At 33.1% G+C, this 14828-nt stretch overlaps 1 protein-coding gene across 1 annotated transcript; it reads right to left on the bottom strand.

The window, feature by feature from the left end:
- Positions 1-5549: 5549 nt before the first annotated feature.
- LOC133696171 (dof zinc finger protein DOF3.6-like) lies at positions 5550-7507 on the bottom strand. Its single transcript, XM_062118270.1, has 2 exons — positions 7175-7507; positions 5550-6983 (listed from the first exon to the last, which is right to left on the bottom strand). The coding sequence occupies exons 1-2, from the start codon at positions 7223-7225 to the stop codon at positions 6021-6023; spliced, it is 1014 nt and encodes a 337-aa protein (XP_061974254.1). The 5' UTR covers positions 7226-7507; the 3' UTR covers positions 5550-6020.
- Positions 7508-14828: the final 7321 nt, after the last annotated feature.

Raw genomic sequence — 14828 nt, 5'->3', positions numbered from 1 at the left:
CCTCATAATTAATTACCAGAGACGACAACTCTTGATCTGATCTTTTGAGAGAGATAATGACAACAACCAAAACCATATAATTGGCTTTTCATTGGTGTAATCCTCGGTCAAACCTTGTAGGCCAAAAAAGCATCCCCATGCACTACAAATAATTACAGTGTAAGATGTTTGCTTGATTAGCAGCATCGAATTTTCATATAATCTAGCACTAAGGTCCACAATCACTTGTCAGCTAGCTAGGATAGCATGAATGGGAATTCTAAGCAAGAGCTTTCAGTAAAGCCAAGATACACATGCATTATAACTTAAGCACTAAGATAGTTAATTATGAGCATCTATATATATAAAAAGGGTAAATATCTGGTGGCTGAATATCTTCGAAGAAAACTTGAGCCATCCTTGCTCATAAAGGCCTGGACTATAATATGTAAATGAGACATGACTGCTAATGAAAGAGTAGTATTCCTGTATGAATCGCATGATATATAGCAATGGCCGTGTCCTCCATGTATAACCTTCTGAACATTGCCCTAGTATATGTTTGTGCAAGTGCTGCTTAATCTAATATCTTTCACCTTTTCGTTTTTCTTTTCTACACCAGTCCAAGATTTTAAAAAAAGATAACCACCAATTTTAATCATTTTTATTTTAAAACTACCTTGCTAGCATATTTTTTTTAGTATTTAAAATTAATTAGTTTCGACTTTAATGCTTGTAATACTAGAATAGTATAGAATCTTTCCGTTACATGCGGATAAAGATAGATTCAAACAGAAAAAATCAGTATTATTTAATTATTTTTCACCTAATTGAAATATTGAATTCGTGAAGCATTTAACAACTTAGGGAATACGCCACCAAGAAAAGGAAACATTTGATGGTGGAGTCTCTTTTAAGTTTGGCTGTAACGATCCTTGGATTTCTTAATTTTGTGAAATCTTATGACCAACTGAATACTATTTTGTAATTATAAGCATAAATAAAATCAGTATTATCTCTTAAAAGAATAATAAATTGACAAAGGGACGTGTTTTTTATATAATGGTGCATATACTCTGTGATATTAATTATTGTTTTTTACTTGTATATGCTTCTACATGGGATCTCCTTTCTTGTGTTGCCCTCCGAGCATATATAATATCCCCGCCAGCACAATTTCAAAGGGCATTTGGGATTTTTTTCGTGGGGATGTTCTCCTATACTAGTGAAGATAATTACAGATCATGAGGGTGTAGTTAACTAGAAGTGTAAGAAAAAAAAATGTGTCTGGCATTGAGGGAAAACAGAGAGAGTCCTTGTTCGGGAGATTGGTCAACTATGTGGTTCTATATCTATGTGTTTTCTCTCCATATATATGAAGACATGTATGCTTGCATAATTATTGCAGGATGCAAAATATATATATATATATATATATATATATATATATATATATATATATATATATTAGAATCATTACAAAGCTGTGTTTGAATGAAAAGTAGTGCTTCTCCACGCAAAATTCCAATAACTTTTATGTGGTAGATGATGCAAGGGAGAGCAAAGAGTATAAACATTCACCAATGAGATCTTTAGCCCCGAACACGAACAAAACTATGTCAATTAGGTTAAGATTAACTATCTAGGTGGTGCATGGGTCTAGTGGTAAGAATTTGAGACCAAGAGATTAGCTCTCTTTGTGGTTTCAGGTTCGAGCCCCGTGGTTGCTCATATGTTGGTCACTGGAGGTTTACATGGTCGTTAACTTCAGGACCTGAGGAATTAGTTGAGGTGCGCACAAATTAACCCGGACACCCATTTTAAACTAAAAAAAAATAATAATTAGATGAATAAGAAATAAGATACACTTGTTCCTACACGTGCCTTAATTAATCACTAAACCATGTCTCGTCTTTGTAATTAACTTTCATTCCTAGCTAGCTTCCCCACTCCCATGGTTCATAAAGTTTACGACACAGTACTGCTGCTGGTATTGGTCAATGACGTAGGTGCTCATAAACATACTAAATAAGAGATAGGTATATGATTTTTCCCCCCCCGATTGTTGACGTGCTGCCTCTAGCTAATCATAAGTTCACGAATCGAATCAGCAGACAAAAACCCAAGAACAATAGTCATCAGAGATTGTTTCTCAGTCAAAATCCACTTCGAATATTCACCTTTTCATTCTTCTACTTATTGGAGATATTGTTTTTAATTTCTCTCGAGGAAAAACCAAACTTCGGAGAAAATCTTGGAGGAATGTTTTGATTTTTCACATAAATTAATCTTTTTGATTCCATGATCAGAGTTTCCATGGGAAACTAAACAAAAGTAGCTTAATTTCCGTTAAAAGAATAAATAAAAGTGACTTGTTATTTTTCATCTTCATCACAAATCAACCAAAAAATAAATTAATTCTAATTTCCATATATAATTCTAAAAAAGATTAAAGTGCTCTCCCTTGATGTTTCTTTGTCCATATTCCATAAAAAAATTAGCTAGCACGATTTTAGTAGTTTAAGCTTGTGTTAGCTCGCCACAGAGATCGATTAACAACATATACGATAATTCATCATGGCCTAGATTAGTCATAGTTCTACATAATATTGAATAAGAATTTTGCAAATTTCTAAACAGTTTATATAAACAAAAGTATGTTTTACTTGTTGATTTTTTCAATAATTAGCTCATAAGTTTACGAATCTTATAATCAAAAGTATACCATTATTAACATAAGCCCACATGATTTTTCAACATAATAAAAGACATTTAAGTTATTTTTATTAGTACATTCGTACTTTCATAATTCTTAAAAAGAGTACATAATAATATATAAATTAACATAAGAAAAATAGAAAAGAGTTCGTATGTGGGTCCAGCGTCATCGCAATAATCCATGGTATATTGCCAGGCTAAAGGAAGCAAAAGATTATGAGCAACTTGAGCGTGACAAAAATAGGCAATGCTGACGACACTCTACAGTCCTATTTTTCAAAACTTCTCTCCTTTTCAGACAAATAAAAATTTCAAGTATTTTTTTAATTGTATTTTTATTTTAAAATAATATTTTTTAAATTTTTCCATGATTTTAATATGTTAATGTTAAAAATAAAAAAATTATTTTAATATTTTTTTAATTAAAATATACTTTTAAAAAATACTATATACCGTAATATATATATATAAAAGTTGTTCATAAATTGAATTTCTTTGTTTATCATCATCATTATTTTTACAGTAGCAAGAACATATATATAGGACTTTACAGCTTGGAATGTCTATGCTTCCTTTTGTTTTTTCCGAGGTGAATGTCAATGGGTTATTTAAATATTTGTTTGAGAAAAAAAATCTAATTACTTAAGTTATTCTTTCACTTTATATATAATTTGAAAAATAAAAAAACTTGGCACTCTCTTCATTTTGCCATTCTTTTTTTTTTTGTCTTAAAAAAAAAGCAACCTCTGATTAATTTCCAAACCGAGAATGACCAAGAATCTAACAAATTGCATGATCGAGCACATGGGGAAGAACGTGAGGAGTGAAAGACTGGAATCTCAGAGACTCATGAGGGAGAGGGAAAGAGAGATTTAAAGAAGTAAAAAACAATGCATCTCAAAAGCGAAAGCTGCCATGGAAACAGAGAGAGCATCCTCACGCCTAAACTATAACATTACATGTGGCATCAACAAAAACGTTAAGACAACATGCCGTTGCTTGGATTTCCGAGCTCCTTCTTCAAATCTTCTTCTCCTTGTTTCTTTCTTTTCTATGTTTTCTTTTTCTTCTTTTATTTTATCACCTACACCCTCACCTAGTCACATTTCTATCGACAATTTTCGGATCACTCTCGTCATTCATCAAAATCCCTCACAACCAACCGACCACAAAAAACCCCATATCCACAATCACTGTTTCAATCTCATGAGAGAGGGGGGGAGAGAGAGAGAGAGATTTGCTTTTTTAACAGATTAGAAATAGCTTTATTCCTTTATGGTAAATAGCCTTGGTTTTTGGGAAAGCAGATCTAAATCCCAGATTCCAATATTCCCTTATACTAAGATTCAAACCCAACAAAGATTTTCAATAATGACGATCATAATCCCCATAAAACACGGTTGAGATTACAGACATTATGTTTTTCTTTTTATAATATTGGTCAGAGAACAAAAAAATCAAACAAAAGTTGAAGAAGTTCTAGCAGTTTTTGTACATTCTTGCATAACTTTTGACTCTGTCTAGAGACTAGAGACTAGAGACTGTAGTCTTACGTTAGTTTTTCGCAAACAAAATCCAAGAATCCTATACTAGATCATGGGGTGTCTATGCGTGGATTTGAGTGGAATTTTGGCGTTTCTTTCTTTAGCTCCTTCTTGTCCATATATATCTATCTCTAGCACTCTCAGTTTCTAACAAGCACGGATACAACAAATAAGTACTTCTCAATTGGTCAATCACCCATAATTGTATAATCATTTTCAGTCTCCACACAAAACAAACAAATAAGTACGTCCAAAACCTTCCAAAACGATATTCTTCTTTACCACTCTCTCTTCTCAACACTCACTCCGTCACTTTTGTGTCAAAATCTAAAGAAGTTGAGGGCACAAAGCTTAATGCGCTCAACAACGATTTTTCTTGGGCATGTGAAAAATAACTTGTCCCAGGTTATAATTCCTAAGACTTTATGAGGGCAAAGAGACATTTAGGAATTTGAAGTTGGGGAAATGGATGATTAAGGGAACTGAGGTTACCGGGAAATTAATGAATGACTCACTTCAAGTTCGATGATACGAGGTACTAAGAAAAAAGAAAGAAAGAAAGAAGTCTTTACGACTAAGAAAGATCAAGGAAGAGTCAGGGAACCATTCAATCCAATCCAAGAGTTTAGAGAAGTTTCTACCAAACGATTTTATATTACTAAAACAATTTTAATTTAAGATTTGCACAAACTCATCACTATCTGGTCTGTATTCAATTTAAAATAGAAAAAAGAATGGAATGGTAGCTAGATTCAAGACTCATGATTCTTAATTTGATCAATGAAGCTTTGATAACATGGTAGGAAGCACTTGATTTTTATATCTCTCCAAACACAAACTGTATAACATAACCATCAAGAACTCGCCAGAAAAGGGAGATTGCTAGCTCACTGTACTGTTAACCTTAAAAGGCCAAGAAGACCATAAACATTGTCTCATTAGTGTACGTGGTTGTTCTCTTTCTAGTATTATCAGCATAACGGGCACAAGAAAGAGAGTTGCAGACTTGCAGGGTATGGAGACCTGTGTACATTTCATGAAAATAGTGAGGCTCGTCAAACTCTGAAGCTACTTTCACTTAACAAGAATAAAGGCCGAATTCCTTCGCTAGAGTGGTTCGTTTTAGCATTAAAGACAGGTTCGATAAAAGCAAACTCAATCACGAGGACAAGGATGCATGAATTTAATGCAAATGATAAAGATCATCATGATATAATTAGACAATGTACACATTGTTCTTCCAAATTTTGGGGATGATGCTAAAGAAAGAAGAAAAAATAACTTTCACAGATTGAAAGAAGAAGCAAATTGTGCAAACAAAGAAGTGTTTTTTTCACATATCATATCAACGAAAATCGATCCCTGAGTACACTGCGCTGCTTATATTGATAAGCCAATTATAATAATTTAAGCCATTCATGTCAGATATCCAACTCCATGAAAACATATACCCTACTTTTGTAACATAATCCCATAGAATAGAATACAAGGAAAAAAATTGCTAACAGAAAAATAAACTTCAAGACTAGAAGCCCTACCATTTCTAATTAAGTTCTTTAATTCAGTAGATCATGAATAGACAAGTTCTTTGATCCATCCTTCACGTCGATCAGCATAAAGATTCTAGGGATTGGAACTTGCAGAGTTAGGATAATTGGTTGAAACTTGAAACACCTCTTTTTTCTTGGAGTTAATTACTGATAGCTTTAGTGAACCTGTAGTAGTACAATAGAAAACACCAAGATTGGGTGGAGTTTTGGATAGAAAAACAGATCAAAATCATAATAGATGGCTTGTAGAAGAAGAAGTGAAACCCGGAAGATCAGTCCATGCATTATTCCCACCCCAGTATTGATCGTTTCCTGAAATTCCCAAAAAATTTCTTGATAAATTCAACCCTTGATTCCCTTCCATTTTGACCGAAGCTAGCTGAGTAACCCCAGTACTGTCCAATGGCCTAGACCGAATCTGACCAGCATAATTTGATGGTCCAATCCCTCCACCCTCAAATGAGTACAATCCACTTGATGGTTCCAAATTAGATAAGAAAGGATATTGCTGAACTTGATGTTGCACTTGCTGCAATCTCCACTGCTCAACAAGTCCACTGGATAAAACAGATCCGCCAACACTATTTGAACTAGTACTATTTTCCATCTGAAATTCAACACCACCACCTCCACCAGCTGTTGCCCCAACTGAAGGCAGGATTCCACCAAAATTTAACCCAATATCTGGGGAATTATAGTCGCCAAGATGATGTAAAGGTGGAAAAATTGGTAACAGTGGTGGTGGAGTGGTCATGTTCCCTGTAATATCAGTAGTGCCACCATTAGAAGAAAGCCCACCACTTGAGCTAGACCCAGCTTTAACTGGAGATTTTGATCTACCACTTCCTTTGCTCCTTTTGTTCCTTCTACAGCCACCGCCAACCGGCACGTTCCTTAGTGCACCTCCTCTAGTCCAATATCGCCTGCAAGTCTTGCAAAAGTGGCGAGGCTGGGTGAGGCTATAATTATTGAAGTAACAGAATTTGGTATTTGTTGATTCACATCTTGGACATTTAAGGGCCATCTCAGGTAGTGGAATCTTGGCCAGCCTGGCTCGATCAGTCATCGATCCAGGCCTGATTGAGCCAGCTGTGGTGCCACCACCATCGCCACCACCTGTAGGTGGTCCTGACGGCGGTGGAAGTTGAGGGTTTTCATTCCCAGCTCCAGCAGGAGGTTGATTATTATGTTGCTGCAAAATCAAAAGCAAAAAAAAACAAAAGAAAGAAATCAAATATTTAGTATATTCAAGAGGAGATAAATAAAATAAAAATAAAAAAAAGTGAAGGATAGGAATATTATTTATCTTTTGAATTGCTTTTTTGGAGAGGAAGCTAGCTATCTAGTCGCAAGTAGAGAGAAAATAAGAGGGGGGAAAACTACCTGCTGCCAGTTGGGTGGATCTAGATAGACCGGAATGGATGAGAAGACCATGGTGCTTGAGCTTTAATTCTCTCTTTTGTAAAGTTTGATAGGGTTTTTTGGGGTGGGAGATATGGTGGAGAATCACATCAAGAGAAGAGAGTTGCAGACAGAAAGAGAAGGAGATGGAAAGATAAAGGAGGCGTCTGTGTGTTTATTTATTTTCTTCTTTAAACCATCTTCCTCCTCAAAATTCTTTCTTTTTGTTTTATTAAATTTCTTAAAGCTTAGGGTTTGAGAGGAATGAAATGAATAGTTTTCGTATCTTAACCCGTAAGCTTCTTTCGTTTTTAATTTCCAGTGTCCCCCAGACCTCTTATATAAAGTGATTAGTGGCCATGCAGAGAGCAGTGAAGTTTAATATTTTATATTATTTTATTTAAATATTAAGAGAATTAAAAAGCTAAGAAAAGCAAGTCTTGGTAAGGGCATCCTTGGTGGAACTGTCACTGTCGAATGTACCTTTTTTTCCTGCGTCTGTCCCCTGTTTTTTTTTTTTTTCCTTACTGTTATTTTTGCATGACAATTTTGTGACAGTTTGTTTTTTTTTTAATTGTTTCTTTACGTAGATTAGTGTTATAATAAAGAGTTATACATATATACATATATATACATATATATATATATATAGAATATTGGTACTTATCAAATAGGAGTATCTGGTTATTTAAGTTATAAAAAAATTGTTGATTTGAATATTCTACTAAATAATGTTCTCGAAAATATCTGAGGATCTCGATCGATCCATTTTCAAGTAATTCACTCAAAAAATTCTTCTGGCATTTATGGAAACTTCAAAAGGAAATTCACTTTTTTTAATTAGAATTTAATTTCAGGTCAATTAGTTGGCTACAAAAACCTCAATTACAAATTATTCTTGCCGTGAAATTGAAAGTTTAAAAAAGGGAAAAATTACGAGATAGCATTATATATAGGGTCACATCACTGCCCGCTTAAGGGACCGTAAATTCTTTTTTTATTTTTTTCTAGTATAAAAAATTAAAAAAAATGAATTGTGTATATATAGCGAAATTGAAGGTAGGATCAATGATACACAGAACACTATTAATAGTCGGATGGCTATAAATGTATACAGCTTTATGACCATGCGTTATTGTTTTTGAAGATTCGTGACTTTGTGTTTTCGTTAAATGAGTAATTGTTTTTAATAAAAAAATAACTTTTCTATTTGCTAATTAGTCCTCCCATTTTGAATGTAATAAAGAATATATTTCAAACTTGATAGAACCACATAATTTTATCAACTAAATAATTTGTTTATGTTGTTTACATTTAGACACCGTATAAGGATAACAGGTCTATATTTTTTTTGAATTTTTTGTTAAAAAAAATATATATTTGTTAATATCCAGAATTTTTTTATTTTTATCGTTAATTTATGCATGATTTTTAAAGTCACGATCACTTTATATGAGCTCTAAATTCATTAACAAACATAATAGCCACGGGTGTTTGAAAATTTAGTATTAGTTGTGGATTAAATTGTTTTTTTATTTGGAAATATATTAAAATAATATTTTTTATTTTTTCAAAATTATTTTTAATATAAACACATCAAAATTATTTGAAAATATAAAAATTAAATTAATTTTAAATAAAAAAATTAATTTTTAAAAAATAATAATTTCAACTCCATCTTCAAACACACAATATATAAGGAATTTTTAAAATTAGAAAATTTCATGGAAAATTAATGGAAGTCTCGGACCAATACATATCAATGGAAACATCAGAATCCACATGCAGGTGTTTGTCAGTGGATAAAACCACGTACGACAGAGGGGTGATAATTTTTAAAGAAAATAATGTTATTGGAAAGTAATTTAATTTAAAAATTAGAAGTTTTCATCGAAGACTCATGGAAGTCTTGGGCCAATTTATCTCACAGAGATCAATAGATGCACCACAATGAATTCACATACAGATGCTCATCTCAAATTCTAAGGCCCTGGTCAAAAAATTCAAAATCCGCTATGTTTTAATTACCAGTAGTATTTATCAATGGCAAAAGTTTTTTTTTTAGGGAAAAGAAAGATTTCAAGCAATATCAACTGAATTTTTGCATCGAGTTCATTAATTAGTTTGGGAATTTTAGTGTGGATTTAGTGATGATCAGCACTAGGCTTCACTGAATCAATTAATTGCAAAAAAAAAAAAACATAGCAAAATGGAAAGGGAGTAGCAAGGAGTGTATGCATCTCGATCAAACTAGTCAAAAACTACTTTAAGTCAAAAAAAATTGCCAATCAAAGATATCACCAAGGCGCCAATCAAGTACTTTTATAAACTCTTGAGGCCGGATGGATTGGAATATATTCCTTTTGGAACGACAGGACAGGTTTTGCTTTACTATTGATAGCCAATGCAGCAATCATAAGCCCTAAAATTAATTTTCCTTGGGTTAGGTTATCTTCACTATGTAGGTTAAGGAAAGGGTGGTAGTGGTGGTAGTGGCGCCCAAGCCGCCGGTTGTGGGCTGAAGAGACTAGTCGCCATCAGATGCTCACGGTCGGGACATCATTGCTTTTCGCTCGTGCCACGTAGGATCCTCACCGGGTCCTACAGCACCTTCTTGTCTATATTAGCCTACCAAGAATGTGCATGCCCCAATCTCTCCGTGAGCTAACTCTGCGTACGTATATGATATGATATATATGCTCACATTTTACAGCTATAAATCTCTATCTGGGTCGGTGAAAAAGGTGGTCTCGCCAAAGGGTCCCCGCATGAAGCATGAGGCCAAGATCATTTATGTTGAAGTTTTCGTGGACTAAGACGTTGCATCATCATCACACATATATATAAAAATGGCACATCATTTCGTAGATGGAATTTCATCCTCTGATATCCCACACGAATGTATTGGTACCAATACCATGAATTGGTATATACATGATTCGATGCCTTATTATATTTATCGTGAAACTGTTGACTACTTGTTGTCTGGTTTTTTTCCCCCGCTAAATAAAAGTTATTTCGAAAACGTAGTCAACAAAAACATGTAAATGGATCATGTAATCTAAAGATATAAAGCCGATCCTCCCCTCCTTCTCTCTCTAAAAAAACAAAAACCTAGTTTTTTCAAAAAAAAACAAAAACCATGGAGTTGATCATATTAGATTACCTATTTTCTTTTCTTTTAATTTTGTTTCTATAGATTTAGGTCTTGGATTTATATCGATAGTGATCGTATTTCCTTCTTTTAAATAAAGATTTGGTGATTGTTTTCTAACTAGATGAGAAAAATTAATACTGATCAATGATTTTAAATCTCTCATCAATAAGGCCTCATAGTGAGACTCATTCCACCGTTAATATTAATGATGGTTCAAACTTATTTGTGTGCATGAGATCGATGCAATCGCTTCCTACTTATAATTTCTTTTCTTTTCTTTTCTTTTTCTGAAACTGCAATTTATAATTTAAGAAAAAAAAATCAAATTAAATTAAGAAACTAACGTGGTTAATTTATTCATGGAATGTGGTGTACCATTATGACGACTTTGATGAATCGATCCCGTGGTGCGTGAATGTACTTGGATTCATGACTGATTGGCTGTGCGATGTTAGATTTGTCAAAACTCATATCATGACCATTTTGATTTCAAATGTGGTCCAAAATAAGAGGAGAAGAAGAAAAGGGATTGGTTAAATGGTTGCATTATTATGCATGGACAATGTCCTTACAATCGCTTTTCCCTTCAATCGTACACACATCCTGCATCTCTGAATAATCATGCGAGGGCTGGCTATGCCCCCATGCGGAGGTGGAAAGATGGCACCGAGTTGAAGAAACTTTACCTGCATTCATGTAATGTGTAGCTAGCAAATTGCTACATATCACATTCTTTCTCTATACATTAGCATGCACACATCACTTTCATCCATATATATTCGAGAAACTAGAGATCTTTTCCTTATCAAGCTACGATATTGCAGTAAAGCATATGAAAGAGCTTAGCGTAATACTTGACGCATGCGCGTAGACCACAATAGGGAGTGCGAGTGTGATTTCATACAGTGACCCGAACGTAAATGGTAATGCGCGACTGATGATGAGTAGAAAGGCACTATGATGCAAGCCAGAAGTGGCATCAAACCATAAAAACAACTAATTAATATATAGAAAGTTTGGCTGGTTGAGTTGTGCTCCTGTAGTCTTCTTGGGTGGTATCAACGTAAATCTGCAGAATTTTCTTCTAGTTGATCGGTATTGGTGTCTGCTTTTGATGAGGTCTTGCACTTTAGAAGCAGTGGCATGGGTTTTGATTGTAATATACTGTGATTTTGATTTTAATCCTGCTTGGTGCGATTCTCCTGTTGCCTACTCATAGGCGTTCCCTATACTCTTTAATTTGCTTATATAAAAAATAAAAAATAAAAATAAATCTGCCTGAGTATATATTATGTGTTTTTACTTTCAAAAATGATTAATTTACGAACAAGTTTAGCATCCTAAGTTTTCATAATTACAACGTGTATTTATATATATGAAATTATAATTCATTATTAGTATGGCATTATTCTTTTACTTTTTGACAATTTGGTAGCGTAACTTATCATTATAAAAGCACTTGCCATTATTTTACTTCTCAAGTTTTGTAAGGAGTAATTCTGCTTATAATTAAGTACGGATGGATGTTGAATATTAAAACTCGACAGTCTATCCTCATTGTGTAATCATAGCTCATCGACGAGCCTTTTAATAAACGAAAAATCAATTTATATTAAAGATTGAAAATTAAATGGCTCTCTCTCTCTCTCTCTGCCGTACGTGAGATGGAATTAGATACCACTCTTAAGTGAAGAGATATGGACTCGATGCCAGACAAGCTTGTATCCCATATTTACTTTATCTGGCTGGCAAAAAAATAATGGACACCAGAGAGAGAGAGAGTTATATATATATATATATATATATATATATATATATATATATATATATATATATATGGAAACACTTTTAAACGCGATTTATGAGTGGAGAGTCACTCGTAAAACTCAAATCATAAAAGATAACTCGCATACTTACATGTAAATTAAAAAATATAAATAATAAAATATCCTCCTTTTCTAATTATTTTTTTTACTACTTAACTATTATAACAAGTAAAGCTAATGCAAGTTAAGCTGGTGGCTAAGTTGCAGAGAGAGAGAGTGTGTTCAAACTTCTGGAATAATGAGTCGGGGCCGATATTAGACTTTTAACATTTATTATAATGATAAACTGTTCAACACTGGCACCAGTACTAAGGCTGAAAAAGGAGAGACGATGTCCCATATTTTTCATTGGCAAGAGCTGTGGTCCACATATAGACCTCTCCTTCTGCAACCACCACAGTATCTTTGGGATCAGTCTCGATTCTTTCGAAAACATAGACATGTATGGACACGTTAATGCATATACTTGTGTGAGTGATGTAAAAGTCTAATTGATTGAGATGGAATTCAATGTTTATAGCCACTCATGATATGATGACTTCATGACTGCAGCCATGCTTGCTCTCTGAGATTCAAAGTCTAGTTGATAAGGATACATACATTGATTCAATTCCATTTTGTTCCTAATCTTATCTGCGCATATTTGAATATTTCAATGCCAAAGCTAACTAATTATATGTAGTGATAAGCCCACAAACGCTTTAGCGATCTTATTTACTCCAGCAAAAGACCCTTTTTATGTTTTCGGTATATAACAGCAAAAAAAAACAAAACTAAGAAGTATGGTGTTTTTACTATACACGCACACACCTTCAAGCAATGATTTTTCTTCCGATCATCAAACTTTTTTTTTTTTGATGATTTGATCTTTAAATGGGCAAAATTAAAGGTGGGTTGCTTTTGATTTGTTAATCAATTGTAAAATTAAAAGCAAGAAGACTAAAGTAAAAAAAAAAAAAACATGGAGAAACTGGATAGTCATTTTGAAATTGACTTGAAAAATTAACTTTGATCCTCTTACTTTGCAACTCATTCATTTTTAGTCTCATTTAGTTTTTTTGAAAAATTAACCTTTGGTCTGAATCTTCCTTCCTCTTATTTTTTTTATTTCTGGTTTCAGGTAAGAGAGAAAAAGTCATCTGATTCCAGTGATAGAGATAAAATATTGGTTAACACTGATTTCAACAACCAAAATGATCAATCGTAATTTCAACAAGTTTCATTCAATGAGATAAACTCCAATTCAGTGTTCTTTTATATTTAAATTGTTTGAGAGAGTAGATTTAACATCGAGAAGTTTTGGGGTTTCGAGTTGATTTTTTTTTTATTTTTGAATTGTTTTTTTTTTTTGTATTTGAAGGTATAAACATGCTTATTTAGATCTTAAAGGAGTTTTTTTTATGTGTGTTTCTCGATCAAAAAAGGTTGAGAAATGAATTTTTAAGCATAAAACATTCATGCCTCAATTTTCCGGCAATCCTCAAGTCGACAGAATCTATGCACAGCAGGCTACGCGTCTAGGCTTTTTTATCAAGGCCAAGGTGCGATAGGACTTTTTTGGGTAATTTGTTTTTTACATATATTTTTTAATGTCATGCTTCAATATTTGGTTTATTTTAGATTGATCTTCATGTTTGTTTTGTTTTACTTTCTATAGAGTTATCGTGGTTTCAAATAAATGTTTTACCATTTGTTGACACTTGACTTAAGGAACATCTATTTTTGTTGTTGTTTTTTCTGATCATCCAAGTTGCTTTTTGACTCACCAAGACGATTGGGTCAAATCAAGTTAATCCTTAAACAATTTAATATATTTTTTTATACTAAAGAACATATTAGCAACACCTACCCTTTTTGTGTTAAAAGAAAATTACCTCGCTCGCAGAGTTGCGTGGGCTGACATTCTATTTTTTCTTTATGCTAAAATAATTGGAGTGCAATGTCAAAGATTCATTTCAATCAAAAAGTTTAAATTATTATATGAGGTCCCGAGAATAGTTTTATATTACTCTCTAACACACACCCTCAAGTGAAAGCTATTTGAACTTGAATTTTGTATAGGTCCACACTACCTTGTGCAGTTGTGCTTAGTTTTTATTAATTAAAATAAGGTGATGAGATTTGAACTTGTAATCACTTGGTCAATAAGGTTTTGATATCATGTTAAAAAACCATCTCAATTCAAAACCTCAAGCTATTATATGAGGTCTCAAGAATAGTTTTATATTACTCTTTAACATGCAATGCACTTGCTTTACTATTAAAATGAACAACGCTATAGGTCTTCACTATAAATAATAAAACAGGTGCAATATACCCTTTACCCCCTCCATTTTTTTTCTTTTTAATTTTTTTTCTCGATTTTCTTCTTAGAATTTTCTTAATTGTTGTCCGAATTACTTTTGGATTGACCAAGCCAACTAAGTCACTTTAAATTAACTCTCACACGTTAATTTTAAACCCATGTTAGGCTAGGAGTCAGGTCAAGATGTTTTTTGTTCAATCAATTTTGTTCTTTTTTTTCAATCTAGTCCTCAGAATGTTTTTAGCTATTGAATAGGTTGCCTTTGGATCAACTAAGTTAACTAGATTATATTACAGGTTTCTCGCGGTTTAATTTTAAATCTGGATTAAACAAGGAATCAGATTGAAA

Source organism: Populus nigra, chromosome 6 (genome assembly GCF_951802175.1).
Source record: "Populus nigra chromosome 6, ddPopNigr1.1, whole genome shotgun sequence".
In the NCBI taxonomy this organism is placed as follows: Eukaryota; Viridiplantae; Streptophyta; class Magnoliopsida; order Malpighiales; family Salicaceae; genus Populus; species Populus nigra.
Note: the sequence above shows the minus strand (reverse complement) of the source record. Positions and strands in the feature narration are given on the sequence as shown.